This window comes from Rhineura floridana, chromosome 1 (genome assembly GCF_030035675.1).
Source record: "Rhineura floridana isolate rRhiFlo1 chromosome 1, rRhiFlo1.hap2, whole genome shotgun sequence".
Taxonomy (NCBI): Eukaryota; Metazoa; Chordata; class Lepidosauria; order Squamata; family Rhineuridae; genus Rhineura; species Rhineura floridana.
This window is the reverse complement of record NC_084480.1, coordinates 22,864,958-22,881,549: the sequence shown is the minus strand read 5'-3', so window position 1 is coordinate 22,881,549 and position 16,592 is coordinate 22,864,958. Positions and strand designations below refer to the sequence as shown.

The 16,592-nt window shown below is 45.4% G+C and overlaps 1 protein-coding gene across 1 annotated transcript; it reads left to right on the top strand.

Moving 5' to 3' along the window:
* The first annotated feature begins 1,437 nt into the window (after positions 1-1,437).
* Positions 1,438-15,383, top strand: RAX (retina and anterior neural fold homeobox). Its single transcript, XM_061615585.1, has 3 exons — positions 1,438-2,329; positions 6,706-6,947; positions 14,272-15,383. The coding sequence occupies exons 1-3, from the start codon at positions 2,020-2,022 to the stop codon at positions 14,722-14,724; spliced, it is 1,005 nt and encodes a 334-aa protein (XP_061471569.1). The 5' UTR covers positions 1,438-2,019; the 3' UTR covers positions 14,725-15,383.
* The last annotated feature ends 1,209 nt before the right edge of the window (positions 15,384-16,592 follow it).

The window sequence follows — 16,592 nt, the reverse complement described above, 5'->3', positions numbered from 1 at the left end:
GAGTTTAAGTCTAACCACATGCTTGTATATTAGTAATAAAAAATGAGTGATTCTGATCATGTGCAGAGCGCGTTTTCTTCCTAGTTGATAAATCACACCAGAGTAAGTCAATGGCTGCGGCTTGATGAGCCCCATCAGGCATCTCTCGGCGGTCAGGCTCTGCCTTCTTCGCAATTGTGGATTGAACGGAATTCGTTGAAGGGGAATCTTCAGATCTGCATTCTGCGACCGGAATCCTGCAATTTTGCCTGGTCACCCATCTCAGAAAATACCCTCGGCCTTTCTACCATTGGGCTCCCTTCGTAGAACATTTTTATCCCACCAAATTGGCGCTGGAAATGTAGGGCAGAAAAGGGGACAGAACCAGCAACAACAAAAAAAGCAGCCTGCTTTTTTAAACAGTTGGGTAAGATTCAACACTGGAGGGGGGGGTGAGGTTTATTTTTTAGCCAGGAATTAAAACCAGGAACGGTTAATGGGTGCGGCAAATCGATTAATGCTTTAACTCCAGATTAAGCAGGCTACATTTTTAATAGGATTGTAAACGGAGCTTTATTATTCGAGCCGATGTCGTAGCTGGGAATCGTCTACATAACATCTTTCGATTGGGATCCCGCGCTGAGAAGGAGGCCTTCGGAAAGACTGGACTGTTTAACCCACACGGATAATCCAACCCGTCAACGGGGTTAAACCGATTTAAAATCTGCCCCGCCTGACATATTTCAAAGATGGGCCCGTGAATTGTTCTCTTCGCCCGATAGTTACTTGCCAAATGTATTTTAATTAACTAATTTTAATTTATTTTCATTAACTAATCGCCTAAAAAAAGAGGGGTGGGGGAACCAGCTCAACAATTAGACCCCTTTAATCGGTTAACGGTCCTCCCGATCCTTAAGAACACATTTACCCGAACATGAAGTCCCTTTGACTGCAATGGGACTTTTGAAAGCCTTGCAAGTCCGTGTGATTCGGAAGAACGGCGCCCCTGATTCCGCAATTCCTTTGCCGTCAACTCTGAGCTTAATCCGACAAGACTTCCAAACGGACCCTCAGACCGCTTCTCTTGACAGGCTCCAGGTTTTCTAAACGCGCGTGTGTGCAACCCCCCCCCCATCCAGTCTAGAGCCTGCCTCCTTCCGTTGAGTTTTTTCAAAGTTGTGTGTGAGAGAGAGACTTGCGACTCTCCAAACTCCTTATCTTGGAACTTTTTGCTTCTCCTCCCTCAGTTTATTTTCACCTGGCTCTTAAAAAACACACACCAAGTTTTCTCCTTAAAAAAAAAGTCTGCTTTAACTTCAATCGGCTCTGAATCGGGGCCAGTCGCTGCCTCCTCCACCATCCCCTTGGTACGCACCACCAAACCCACCCCCCCGATCCCCATGCCCTCCCCCCCCAGCTCCCCCCGACGACCGCATGTTCACTTTCGCCGCTGAATCCCAGCTGGTCATTTTCCTCGAAGGGCCGTCCCTTCCCTCGGCTCCTAGAGCGAGGGGGAGGAGCTTGAGGCGAGGGGGGAGCCCCCCATTAACCCAGGTGCCTCCAGCCCCCACGTCGCACAACGCCCCCGCCAGCCGGCTGCCTTCAGGAGCTGAGCTCCAGCGACGAGGTCGGGAAGCACCACCAAGCCTCTTCCAGGCCGGGCTGCTGCTGCTCTCGCTCCCCGGGTGAGAGCTCTTCGCTCTCGCCAGCCTTATCCTGGCCTTTGATCCTGGCCAGCTCTTCGAGGATAACCCAGCAGGGTCGCCTCGACGGAGACGGGCAGGGAGGTGCTTGGACTCAACGAGCTCTCGCCGCCAGCTGCTCCCGCCCTCTGACACCAGGAGATCCCGAGCTCGGCGTGGGCTGCTGCGCGGGGCGAATCCTGCCTGCCGTCGGGGGAAGAGGCAGAAGGGCCCGCAGGCGCGCTCTCTTGTTGGACGGGGCCGTGGCAGAGGCGCCTCGCGCCTGAATGGCATAGGGGAGGCTTGCGGGAGGATCCAGGGCCGTCTTCCGCCCCGGAGCCACCTTCAGGCGACCTCCATGCACCTGCAGCAAGGCGCCCTTCTGAGCATGACCGACGGCGGCTTCTCCCTCGCTGGCCACTCGGTCAGGAGCCCCGGCGGGGGAGGTAATCCCTCCAGGCTCCATAGCATCGAAGCCATTTTGGGATTTACCAAAGAGGCCCCCCTCTTGGGCAGCTTCCAAGCCCACGATGCCGGCGGCGGGGCCACGCCTGTGAAAGAGGCGGAGAAGAGGAGCCCCCGGGATTGCTTCTCCAAAATGCCAGCCGAGCAGCCTCAAGGATTGCCTGGGCGGGAGCCGGAAGGCCCCACGGAAGAGCGCTTCGGAGGTGAGGCAGGAGGGGACGTCAGCTCAGGGACTCTTCCCTCGCCCTAGGCCCACTTCCCGGAGAAGGCCGTCGAAGCACCTTTTACATCCAGCTGTAGATGCTCTGGTTCCTTCGCTTCGTCTTTAACGGGGTGGGGTGGGGTGGGGTGGGGTGGGGTGGGTTAGTAGCCCGGTTAGTAATAATAATAATAATAATAATCTCCCTCCACTTTGGGAGCAAGTTATAAGGGCTTCATTCAGAGTGGAGCGGGGCATTTTTCAAAGGACACCTTTAAAATTAGGTGCTGCAAGCATGTTTCTCGGTTGGACCATTGGAGGGGATCTGTTTGGAATCTCAGCAGCTCTTAGGTCAAAAGCAGAATAAGTGAGGAAGAAGAGGAGGAATTTGTTTTTTTAAGACTCAGGGATTTTGGGGGTGGGAAGACACCTCCATCATCATCAGACAGACCTGCCAAGCCCCCTCTAATGTCCCCAACTCTTTAGAAACTAAAAGAGAGAAATTGGGGACACAGGAAGCTGCCTTCCGCAGAGTTTGACCATTGGTCCATCTAGGCCAGTATTGGAGACACGGACTGTCAGCAGCTCTCCAGGCAACCTCCCAAGTGTGTTTGTGGGCTGCTTTAACAAGCAATGCTGCAGGACTTAAAACGGTGTCACTTTAGGCAAGGCCAGGCACTGTGGCCTTTAAGGCACTCCCTTACAGAGAAGAAAAGAAAGAACGTCTCCCGCAGTAAAACATGACAAATTCTCAGACAGCAAGCACACTGACACATGCCTTTGGGAGTATGTCCCACTGAAGTTAACGGGACTCCCAGTTAAACCTGCCTGAGCTGTTAACTTGGCTGTAGGCACCATTCATAACAGTGGCATTAAACTCTGAAGCACACGTGTCGGGGACCAGATGCTGTGGAGAGATTCACATTCCAAAGGCATCTTCTTGAAAGCAAGTGCTTTCCGCAGAACTTGCTTCTGTGCTAAGGACACCATTGCCATTTCCGAAATAGCCTTGGCACTTAGGAATAGAGGCAGCTCTCTTATACTGAGTCAGACCATCGGTCCATCTAGCTCAGTGTTGTCTACACTGACTGGCAGCGACCCTCTGGGAGTCCCACCCCTACCTGGAGATGCCAGAAATGGCAAGGCAGATGCTGTACCAGCGAGCGATGGCTCTTCCCCTGAGAAAGAGACTGTCTGGTTCTGCATGCCTCACATTTGCATCTCATCTGGGGTTGCCACCCACACGCTCATATCCATCCATCAAAGTGCATAGAACAGATCAGTAGTAAGAGGCCGGTGGATAGCTACACCTATGTGACCTCTCCATTTTAACTGCTCATTCAAATGAAGGGAGACAGCCGTCTCTTCCTCCCTGCCACCTCGGCTCTTGTCAGGTAGTGCTGAGTTGGTGAGACCACACTTGGACCACTATGTACTGTCCTGGTCACTCCGCCTCAAGAGCCTGTGTGGTGTGCTGGCTAGAGTGTTGGACTGGGACCTGGGAGAGCAGGGTTCCCCACTCATCCATGAAGCTCACTGGGGATTCTTGGTCTCGCAGCCTAACCTACCTCACAAGGTTGCTATGAGGGTGAAATTGGGAGGAGGCAAACCATGTTTGTATACCACCTTGAGCTCCTTGGAGGAAAGGTGTGTTATGAATGTAATAATTAAGTAAATAGGCTATTGAAGATCTTGAAAAGGTTCAGAAAAAAGGCCCATTGATCCGGACCAAGATGATCAAGGGGGTAGAGCAACTCCCCTATGATGGAAGATTTGGGGGTATTTTAGCTTATTTGGGGCATTTTTTAAAGGCACTAAGTTAGTGAGGGACCATGACAGAGATGTATAACATTATGCATAACATAATGTATAATGTATAATGTATAATGTATAATGTATAACATTGGAATTTGGTCCCAAAAGATGGAGTGTGGAGTGTGGAGAAAATGCATAAAGAGAGGTTTTGCTCCCTTTCTCATAATCCGAGAATCTGGGGCTGTCCAATGAAGCTGAATGTTGGAAGATTCAAGGCAGATACTTTGTCATGCAATGCATAGCAAAGCTGTGGAATTTGGTCCCAAAAGATGGAGTGATGGCCACCCACCTGGATGACTCTAAAGCAGATTAGGCAAATTCATGGAGGATAAGGGTATCTGTGGCTTCTCACAATGGTTGTACTTCCCCTGTCAGAAGGAGCGTACTTCTGAACACCAGTTGCTGGTAATCACAAGTGAGGGGAGTGCTGCTCTACCCAGGGCTTGCTTGTGGGATTCCCAAAGGCATCTGGTTGTTCACTGTGAGAACAGACTGCTGGACTAGATAGGCCTCTGGTCTGATTGTACTGGAGGTTCTTATGTTCACCAGCACATCAAAATGAAATCACTTTTGCGAGACCACATTGCAGTTGTGTCATGTGAATCATGCCCTGTTTGTGAGCATCTGGCAGACCACCATGGGAAACAGCAGGAATGCTGGCTTAGACAGACCTTGGTCTAATCTAACAAGACGCAATCTCAAATCTTTCTACTGTGGGTGATCAGTGTTGGGGAAAAAAAGCAATTTATATAGTAGTGGAGAGTGGTTGAGATGGCCCCGTTCACCATGTTTATGGTTCAGTGCAGTGGGAAAACATTGGGATCTAGCCGTGGTGAGTGGTTGTGTGAATCAGCAGCAATTCCTTTAGATTTCAATAGAAAATTATTATGGATATGGACTGCCTTCAAGTCGAATCCGACTTATGGCGACCCTACGAATAGGGTGTTCATGGTAAGCGGTATTCAGAGGGGGTTTACCATTGCTTTCCTCTGAGGACGAGAGGCAGTGACTGGCCCAAGGTCACCCAGTGAGCTTCATGGCTGTGTGGGGATTCAAACCCTGGTCTCCCAGATCGTAGTCCAACACTCTAACCACTACGCCACACTGGCTCTCTAGAAAATTATTAGCTCATTAACAATATACAGATAATAACTATGCATCCTTTTTGGCGCAAAACAACTGAGCTCAGCGTAAGAGCTTTCTCAGCTGTGGCCCCCAAGCTTTGGAATACCCTACCCCAAGAAGTCAGCTCTGTTCCCTCCCTGATGGTTTTCCGGAGACTTCTGAAAATGATCTTGTTCTGGAGAGCCTTTGGGAGGGACTGAAGGTAGAGCCTGACACTGATTTTATGCCTTCTACATGTTAAATTTTACCTTTGTAGTCCCTTTAGTACCACTCCTTGTGTGTGTGTGTGTGTGTGTGTGTGTGTGTGTGTATTGTATTTTATGTATTTTAATTTATTTTAATGTTTTTGTGATTTTACTGTTGTATTTTATGTATTTTAATTTATTTTAATGTTTTTGTGATTTTACTGTTTATAATTTTATTATGTACGTGTTTGATTTTATTTTTGTAAGCCACCCTGAGTGCCCTATTATAGGATAGAAGGGTGGGATAGAAATATTTTAAAATAAAATAAAAATTCTGAGTAAGCATGTACAGGACTGGGCTGCAGGTGTGCTCAGATCACAGCTAGGCTGACTTCAAGGCAATGAAATTGGTGGGATTCACATCTATGTGATTGTTTAGGATCTGGTGCACGGCTACAAGCGGCAGGAGTAGTAATGGTAACAGCGTTGTTGCTTTTAACATGGGGGTTTATTTTTCAATGAAGTCAAAACTACAGAGAAGAAAAAGAAAGAACACACAGAAGGATACAAGGGCATCTCTAATTAAGAAATGTGATTATATGATGCTGATGAATACAAATCAGTGTTTTTTCAAAGGAATTTACAATGCAAAAGATAGGACAACACAACGTCTGGATTTATTAAATCTGGAAGCAAATTGTGTTGAAATCAATGCTATACTTACATTTATTCAAATGTGCTTAGGATCAGCTAAGCATGCTGGTGTAAATAATGTGTTTAATAAAGTATTTGTATGTATGAATGCATTTGCTTTTTAAAATGTTTTTAAAGCTTTTTTAAATGTGTTTTTAAAGCCGTTTTGTCTTAATATGTTTTTCAAGATGTTTTGTTTTAATATGCTGTCAAGTCTTGTTGTTGAGAGGTTTTAGAGTGTTTTTGTTTGTTGCCCTGGGCATCTTCTGGGAGGAAGGGTGGGATATTAATTTAATAAAATAAATAAATAATATTTTATATTGTTGTGACCCACCCTGGGACTGCCTGGTAAAGGGCGGCTAATAAATTTAATAATACAAATAAAAATAAATCAGCTTGACAGCCCAGTCCAATGCATGCCTACCCCACAGTAAGTCCTACCGAGTTCAGTGGGACTTACTCCCAGGTAAATTGTATAGGACTGCAGCCTTAAGTCCATGTATTCTGACTTAACGTGTTGGTAGACTAACCCTTTGCCTAATCACACCTTCTTGCCTCTCAGATCCCTACTGCTCCAAAGGCTCAGAGGAGTGCTTGAGCCCAGAGTTTCCCACTTGCAACAATGGTGACGGCAAACTGTCCGATGAAGACCAGCCCAAAAAGAAGCATCGGAGGAATCGGACGACCTTCACCACCTACCAGCTACATGAACTTGAGCGAGCCTTTGAGAAATCCCACTATCCTGACGTTTACAGCCGAGAAGAGCTGGCTATGAAGGTCAACCTGCCCGAAGTGAGAGTCCAGGTAAGAAGGTCTCTCTTCCTCCCAATCTACCACTTGGTGAAATCTTGGTCAGTTAATCCCAGAGCTTGGAAAAGTTACTTTTTTTGAACTACATCTCCCATCAGCCCAATCCAGTGGCCATGCTGGCTGGGGCTGATGGGAGTTGTAGTTTTAAAAAAGTAACTTTTCCAAGCTCTGGACCTTCTACTCACTTCCTTCATTTTAGGAGACCTCAAGCAAAAGCAGCCTTTGCTTGCTAATCCAGTTTAACGGCTCTCCTCTCCATTTTTCCCCTAGGAGATAATTTCAGTCTTGCACACATGCTAAATGGTGTGTAAAGGGATTTTCCTTAATCTACTTTTTTAACATTTCAGACTGTAATCACTCTCTAATTATTAGTGTTCAATTTCAGATCCTCTGACTAAGGTTCCTCCTACTCATACCACCTCCAGCACGGGGGGCGGGAGAGAGATTTGTAGATCATACCGTTTGCGAAATCAATTACACTGATGTATGTGTGTTTAAACAAATTGAAGTTCCCTATTTATTCGTCCACAGTTCTGAGGGAGAGAGAGGTAGACACAAGAGCAAAGGAGAAATGTAGCCAAAAAATTAGGTTAGTGTTATTCACCTAATTTTTCAAAATACGTGAAAATTTGGTTATTTCCCCCCATGTTTTGAATATTGTGCTGATGGCATGTGCAATCTACATCTCCTCCCACATCCTTAGCGCTACCACCCGTTGCATGAAAGGTAGTGCTTCATTAAACAAGCACTAGCTTTCCAGTGATGCTTCAGTCAACATTACCGTGCTCCTAATTGGTTGTCCCTCCACTCATTCTTGAGTATCAATGTGTCCCTCCCTATAAAACAAAAACCTTTAAATCCTATTCTGCGTAGGCAGCTGCTTTATACTGAGAAAACCATTGGTCCATCTAGCTCAGTATTGCCTATCCTGACTGGAAACAGCTCTCCTAGATTTCCAGACGGGTGGTCTCTCGATTAAGCAGATTAGATAGCTGAATCTAGAAAATGACAATTTAGAGGGTGGCAAGGAAAAATTCAGAGCAAAACTAAAGGCCTTGCTCTTGGATATATTCAAGATTAAGTTGCAAAAGAAAAGAAAAAACAGTGCATTTTACTAGTCATGCTTAGGATCATTTAATTTTGGTTTTGTTATTGTTTAATTTTGTTATTGCAACTATAGCAATGTTATTAACAAAAGTCAAACGGTCATTCCTTTTATCTTAAGCAGATGGATTTGTGCCTTTGACATGCACATTTGTCTATTTAACGCTTTAGTACAATAGTCATTCAGTACAGAGAACCATTGACTTGGTCAGGGATATGGATGCTCTTAAAGAATAACAGTATGTGGTCTGAAACACTGGGGGTAGGGAGGGAGGGGGAAGCAAGAGTGTCTTCCTCCTCCCTGTGTACATGGCACCCTTGGATTCAACAATGTCCAAAGACTAGGGATGGGGGAGAAGTTTGATTCAGTTCATATTAAAACCAAATTTATCAAATCTGACTTCCCAAAACAACATGAGAATCAAAACACTACCATCCTTTGAAATTTGCACTTAACTGAATTTTGCAATGAAGTTCTCCAACCAAGCAGTGGTTACAAAAATGTATATATTAGGGGAAAGTGTGCATAAAATTAGTATATTAGTGAAAATAACAGACAAAAATGCATTCTGTTAGGAGAAATTGCTTGCAAAAATGTGTACATTAGTCAAAACTGCATATGAAAATGTGTTTATTAGGAGAACTTGTCACTAAAGTGCTGGAGAATGTTCATAAGGATTAAAAAAATGCACATTGCTGCAGAAATGTGGAGAACCAAATTTAAGATTGGAAAAATGGGAAACCGAGAGAACTGAAATTGACAGATCCTTTCATCTCTACCCCAGACAGTCACCTTTTTCATGCCCTTCATTTATCCTATAGAGCAGGGGTTCCCAAACTGTGGTCTGTGGACCACCACTAGTCCATGAGCTTCATTCATGTGGTCCACAATGTGTCTGTGAAAAACACTTAAAATATGAATTCTATAGAATTCTATGAAATTCAAATTGTAATCCCACTGAGTAAGCAGGGATGTAGTCATCCAAGGTCTCAGAAGGTCTTAGATCCCTTACTTTTGGGGGAGCAGTGTCCCAGCAGGTTCCCTGTGTCTCCAGCATCCTGCAAGCTAATCAGCATGAAAGGGGAGTGTGTTAGCCACTGAGAAGAGTCTTCTAACATACTTCCTTGTCCTTTCCTGCTGATTGGAGCCAATCAGAGTGAAAGGAGGTGAGTCAGCTGCTGAGAAGACTCTTCTCAGTAGCTAACACACTCCTCCTTCAAGCTTATTGGCTCCTAGGGACCTCTGTTGTCGGAGAAGGCATGAACAAGGTTCTCAACATCACAGCAAAAAAGGGAGGGGCGTGGCTGTAACTAACATGAAGGAACCTTGCACTTCTGTATTTGCCAGTACACTACTGTGCACAAGAGTCTGCAAGGCATGTTTCCATTGCCAGGATAAGAGGTGGCGCTGCTACATCGGGGCTTTTGTGCACACCAAAGTCCTGCGAGGCACACCCTTGGCTGACTTGGAGGTAGATGCCTTGCATGCACATCCCTTATGTGCCCATTGAGCCAGGGATGAATCATAGAAAAACAGAATAGTAGAGTTGGGTGAAGCCTATAAGGCCATCATGTCCAAGCCCCTGCTTAACGCAGGATGGGCAATTCTGCAGTTTCAGTTTCTCACTGTTTCTCATTTTTCCAGCATTTCTGCAGCAATGTGTGATGTGTGGAAATACATTTGAATTTACTAGTAGGTTTGCGGTGTAGACCTTTTCCAGTCCAACGTGGTTCTCATTGTTTAAAGCCCACAGACCTTAAGTCTTCAGGGCAGCTCACAAGACTTCAGTGACACTGCTGTAAACTGAGTGGTTTGTGGAATGCAGATGCAGCTATAGAACCTGCCATGGAGAAAAGATGAAAGATAACTAGGGGAAATGTCATTTTTGGTTTATCTCAGTTCCTCAGTTTCCCCATCTTAAGTTCAGTGCTCTGCATTCACACCACTTTGTGATTGCTTTTTTTAAAAGTCCTCATGAAAATTCATCAGCCTTTTTGTGAGTTTCTCCTAATATACAAATGTTTGAATGCAATTCTGCTTAACACACAATTTGCCCTAAAGTAATGCATGTTTGTATGTTATTTTAGTGAATGTATCCATTTTTATGAACACTCTCCCCTGGTATAATGTACTTTTGTACACATTACTTGCATCACTAAAGTCAGTGACATGCAATTTGCGAAGGTTGGCTGTGTTTCAACTCTCGTATTGTTTTGGAAATTGCAAATCAGGTAGGCTCACCTTTAAATGCAAATTGAATCTAATTTCTCCTCCATCCTTACTTGGAGCTAATCACTCAGCACTGGCTCAAGATGAAGAGCAATATTCCCCCTCTCCACATGTTCAGAAGTGAACCAGACTAGCAGCTGAATCTTACTTTATTGCTGGTGATAGGACAGTTCCCTTCACCACACCTGAGGGCAGAAGGCTAGTTTAGGGGGCACAGAGAAGGCTGTGTGGCACACAGAGCTCTGTCTCCCATCATCTCATTGTCACTCCCCATTCCCTAGCATCCATCATCCAAAGTGGCCACTTCACTTGCCATAATGGTAGGGCCGGCCTTGTTTATATGCAGTAACACCATGTATGCATTGCAACACATATGGGGCTCTCTCCTTGTGTTTTTTCACTGTGGTGCTGCCCCTCCTCTGTCACTTGTTCTCATTTCAGCTAAAGTCATGAATAACTACACTACACTCAACATGGCTAACATTGCACAAAGAAGAGGGTAGGGTGGTCATGGACTTGTATGTAAATCAGTTCTACTCAGAGTAGACCCACTATAAGTGATGGACCTAAGTGAGGCATGCCCATTGATTTCAGTGTTTCTACACTGGGTAGAAATTAATTGGATACACCCCTGTGCCCTATTTTACAGTCCTCTATCTGAAGGGCTGCTCAGTCTAGGTTCAGAACAAAGAAAAGGAAGGGCCTTGAAGTTGCTCCATCAGCAGTTAGCCCGTGGACAACAGATTGAGCAGGCACACTGGTCACCTACTCACAGTCTTCTCCACCATAGTGAGATGCATTCTACTGCATTTAAATTATAGTAATTATTTCTAAACATGCCTCTACACATGTACATTAGCACATGCAAATGTTATGGAAATCTGTGTCTTCTTTTGTCCTCTCTTGCGGTGATGCATGAGTGACCACTCTAGGGGAAAACAGGAAGGAGCCGTTCCTGAAGCTATCCCCATGTTGGGGGCTGAAGTTCTTGCTGTCCTTGAGTAGGCTCCCTGCAAGATTTAGAATCCTCGCCTCCCAGAGTTATAAATTGCACAGAGATCCGGCAGAAGTTCAACTACGATGCAAGCAACAATTAATGTGGAACAAAAGGACCTACGTGTGTAGTGTAGCAAGCCAAGTCCTTAACAATGCCCATGTTTTTCTGTCAATGAACTAAACTGAGAGAGCCTCATTTGTTTAGATGAGGTATGAATGATTGGTGAAGATCTTTGCAGAGAAAGAAAGAGCCCCTCAATGCACACACTTCATAAAAATAGAGGGTAAATGTCAATGAGCAATATTTACCTCCTTCCTGCATGTAGATCTTACTGTGAGTGGAATCATGGGGAAATATATTTTTCTGCTGAGGACTTGAAAGTACTTAACATTGACTAGATTGTGCCACTTGTAAACAGTCCCCCAAAGTGTGTTGTTGTAAATAATGCATGCCCCACTGCCTTTGCTGTTTTTTCCTTTCTCAGTAATTTTATTTCCCACTGCAAGGAAGAGAGTTGGGGATTTCTCCTGCCACCTCTTGTTTAATTGTAAATGGGAGGTTTTTTTAAGGGTTTAAATAAAGCCGAATGATCTTTAATCCCTGGATCATGAAAATGTTTGAAAAGCCTGAAATATTTACTAGTTGTCTGTAAAAAGAATAAAATAAAAAAATCAAATCTGGCAGGGCTTCCAAAAGTGGGGTGGATTTTTATTTATTTTTTTAAAAAAGCTGCCTTCCAGAGGTGGAAAACCAAGAGTAATTTCAACCCTTTGAGTCAGTGGGTGATGAGAACAGATTTGGGTTTATGGACTAAGGGGGATTATTCGATGGGGAGCATGAGACAAAAATGCCTGGAAGGGGTTTCTTTTTTAAAAGCTTGAGTTTGAATTCATGAATTTAGTTAAAGAGGAAAGCACAAAAGCAGGACTACAGCTGAATGTCAAGAAGACTAAAGTAATGACAACAAAAGAGTTATTCACTAATAGGCAAAAAATATTGTGGTTTAAGAATGTACCTATAGCCCACAGATATTTCTATCCAACTTTAAAAAGCAGGGAAATTGGGCAGCTATAGTGAATGCACCAGGGGAGCAGGAGACCTGACCTCTGTCTGAGATATTGGACTGCCCTACAAATTTGTCAAAATGCAAACACAGTTTGGGTTGGTCTTTCACAGTCCAATCCACTTGCTGTGCGGCTTGAAAGAATTTGGTAACATGTGCCTCTGAGCATATGGTGAGTGGTGACAACACCTGCAAACAGCCCAAATAATAGAAAGAAGACATGTGCTGTGCTGATCTTGTTTTGGCAGGGAGGAAGCAACATTATTAAGACAGTTAATATAGTTCAGATGGCCAGTTTAAATATGTCTGATTTACTTTGCAATTTTAGTGAAGTTTCCTATAGGAAATCATTTTCTTTTGTATTCTATTTCTGTGAATATGTGAAGTACAGCAACACCTTGCAAAATGTACACTAAAAAAACTCCAAACATAATTGTGGAATAATGGCACTGACTTCTGCAGAATAGTCTCCAGTGGACCTCAGGAGTGTCTCAATTTGCACAAGATAAAACAGTGGGAGGTGAAATATATTCTTGCAAAATTCTAGGTGTGCTGTATGCTTTTGACCGTGCTCACCTTGCCTTAAATGAAGTGGTTTAAACATAGCAGGCTGAAAACATGCGTCCTCTTTTTTCCAACAGCTAGAGTCATTGCTGAAGTGGCAACATATTGTAATCAGTCTGATTTTACATCAAACTGCAGTTTCAGATTCAACTGTTAATGCACTCAAAATAGAAAGTTATGCAGGGGGAAGAGAGAATTCCACTTTGTGATTTTTCCCATTACAGAGTTGCAAGAACACTTGCACTTGGCTGACTCTCTCTTCTCCTAAAGATGCAGGATCAGTCTCAGGCCATAAACCTGGCAACCCTATTTGGCACTGGCAACAGGACCGTATCCTTCACTGCCACTGAGGGCAGCAGGCTAGCTTAAGGGACACAGGGCAACCACAGCTCTGTCCACTCAGCATTTACTGCCTGAGGAGGCTGCCTCACAGTGCCTCATGGCAGGCCCAGCCTTCTACCAAGTAAGTGTGCATAGGATTACAGCCTTCAAAACATAACTTGCGTATAGGCCTTTACAACAAACGGTTTCGTCCCTGCAGTGGAGGACACGAATCTCACAGCAGGGATGCTGTATGTTTCCATATGCAAACTACACAGAAGAACATAGGGAGCTTCCTTAGACTGAGTCAGACCCAGCAGTGTAGTGGCAAATTCAGAAGTCCATGATAGGCATGTCACACCCCCTCACAGCCACGTCCTGCTTTCCAGTTTCCTTTCTCACCCTTGCTCTTCCTGTCATCTTACTCGTCCACACTCCACTACAACAGACATCCCTAGGAGCCAATCAGCATGAAAAAGGAGGCTGTGTTATCTACTGAGAAGAGTCTTCTCAGTGGCTGACTCACCTCATTTTATTCTGAATGGCTCCATTCAGCACAAAAGGACAAGGACTCTTCTCAGTGGCCAACATGCTCCATAGGGACCTGGCTAGCTGCTCCCAAAACAGTCACAGGTCTGTGATCCCCCCCCCGGTGACCCCAGATGACTACACCCCTGGTCAGACCATTGGGCCATCTAACTCAGTACTGCCCACACTAACAGTGGCTCTCTGGGAATTCAGAGAGGCGTATCTCCTGCCCCTGTCTGGAGATGCCAAGGATGGACCTTGGGACCATTTGCATGCTCAGCATGTGCCCTATCCCCGAGAAGCATTGCACCTCTCTCCAAAGGTCTTATGCAAGCCAGCCTTCCCTCCACAGATCCGCACTCAAACTGCCCATCATAATAACAAGATGATGATGACAAGACGATGATTTCAAGAAGAAATACAGTTAATAATAACAGGTCTGATTTAATGACAGCAGCATGCAACACTGTCTGATGTTTGGCTAATTCTGGCTTATGTATATATATTTTAGGTTTGGTTTCAGAACCGGAGAGCCAAATGGAGGAGGCAAGAGAAGCTGGAGGTGACCTCCATGAAGCTGCAGGATCCCCCCATCCTGTCGTTCAACCGCTCGCCGCAGCCCTCCACCCTTGGGAGCATTGGGAGCAATTTACCCCTGGAGTCATGGCTGAACCCCCCTATGTCCAACAGCAGCCCCCTCCAGACTTTGCCAGGGTTCGTGCCTTCCCCCCAGAGCCTCCCCAGCAGCTACACCCCTCCCTCATTCCTAAACTCTCCCCCCATGGGACACACCTTGCAGCCCCTGGGTGCCATGGGGCCTCCGCCGCCTTATCAATGCGGGACCAACTTTGTGGACAAATTTCCATTGGAAGAGGTGGACCCTCGGAACACCAGCATAGCCGCATTGAGGATGAAAGCAAAGGAGCACATCCAGTCAATTGGAAAACCCTGGCAGGCAATCTGAAGAGGCAAATCCCTTGCCCGTGTGATTTACAAAGGGCCAGCCTGCATTGCCTTTGGAAGGAGATCTTGTCCCTTAGATCTGTGTCGGACAGATAGGCAAGGACTGTCGTTGTTGAGAGTGACGCCCATGCGCACAGACCCCTGTGTGTTGTAGAAGGGACCTGAGCACTAAAGAGAAGTAATTTTACACACATACCCAACCCTCCAAATGTAGGCTGTGTATGCGCACACTCCCATTTACTCTGCATCCAGAGTATCCTGCATCCTGCCACTGCTCTGGGAATCGGTGTGCACACAAGGTTAGCCACAATCCATGTCTAGGTTTCCTGTAATTTCTTATGAAATACTGTGTTTTGGTCTGTTTCCCCCTCCCCCAAAAAACCAGTTTCAGATTGAGAAAAAGAGTGACCTAGCTGTGTTTTAAGCTGGTGATGTGTGCCCAGCCCAAGCCCCTGTGTTCTTTGTGTTCTTCCTCATCCTCAACACAAGATTTAGGGGTTGATTCTCGCTTTCTTTCATTTGTTTAATGATCTGATCATTCAATCTCCCTGACTCATTGGCTGGATCACAGTAGATGCAAAGAAAAAAAACACGGTTGTATCCTTTCTAAGGATGTTTTGTAACATTAAAGCACAAATATTTTCTGACAGCACCTTGAGCTTGTTAATTGAATCATCCACTGAATATGGTTTGTAGCGGCCCTCTGAATTTTCAGGGGTTTTGTTTTAGTAATCTAAGTTGGCAGTAAAGCAAGCAAGGGATTATAACTTTGGACCTGGTGGTTCAGCTGTGGCACTCTGCAGACCGGAAGACTCTCCTTATCCCAATTCAAGGCTGACTGACTGACTGACTATTTATTTATTTATTTATTTATTTTAATAGTTGCTTTTCTTCACAAAAGTGAACCCAAAGTGACTTAACCAATAAAAAGATTTAAACCAATATTAAAAAACTAAAACAAATAAAAAGTTAAAATAATTCAGTACATAAATTTTAAGGCAGTGGAACCCCTTAAAAGAGGCTACAACATCAAAAGCCCTCCCAATCCTCTCCAAAATTAAGAGCTGAATGCCTGGGAGAAGATAAAGGGTTTTGTCTGATACATAGATCATGATGGCGTCAGGCGTGCCTCCCTGGGAAGAGTGTTCCAGAAACACTTGCCACCCTCTACAGCGCACTCGGAGGAGGCACATGAAGAACGGCCTCAGATGCTGAACACGGTGTCCAGGTTGGTTCATATGGGGAGAAGAGGTCCTTGAAGTATTGGGGTCCTGGGCCATATACGGCTTTATAGTTCAAAACCAGCACTTTGAACTGAGCCCGGAAACTAATTGGTAGCCAGTACAGTTGTGCCAAAATTGGTGTTATGTGCTCAGACTGTCTTGCCCCAGTGAGCAATCTGGCTGCTGAATTCTGCACCAGCTGCAGCTTCTGAACTGTCTTCAAAGGCAGCCCCACATATAACGCATTGCAGTAATCTAACCTAGAGGTAACCAGAGCATAGACAACAGAAGTCAGGCTAGCCCTGTCCAGATAGGATTGTAACTGGGCCACCAGCTGCAGCTCCTGGCAGATCCTTGCCACCGAGACCACTTGAGCCTCAAGCAACACACGGATCCAGAGGTACCCCCAAGCTATGCACCTGATCCTTCAGAGGGAGTGTAAGCCCATCAAGAGCAGGCCACATCTTCTCCATTCACTCCAAGGAACCAACTGCTAACAGGGCTGGTGCTAGCACCTGGCATCCTCAGGCAGCATCTGGGGGCCCTTTGTCCTAGCAGGACCCACTGTTGATGCCTCCCCTGGCCTCCTTTAATTATTTGTTTCCTGGTCTGGCACATTCCTTGGCAGCTGTGTCAAGCCACCATT

Excerpts from the sequence above, each read along its gene's own strand:
- RAX (XM_061615585.1), top strand. The coding sequence starts at position 2,020 with ATGCACCTGCAGCAAGGCGCCCTTCTGAGCATGACCGACGGCGGCTTC. Across the intron at positions 2,330-6,705 it reads CACGGAAGAGCGCTTCGGAG|ATCCCTACTGCTCCAAAGGC; the intron begins GTGAGGCAGGAG and ends CTTGCCTCTCAG. Across the intron at positions 6,948-14,271 it reads TGCCCGAAGTGAGAGTCCAG|GTTTGGTTTCAGAACCGGAG; the intron begins GTAAGAAGGTCT and ends TATATATTTTAG.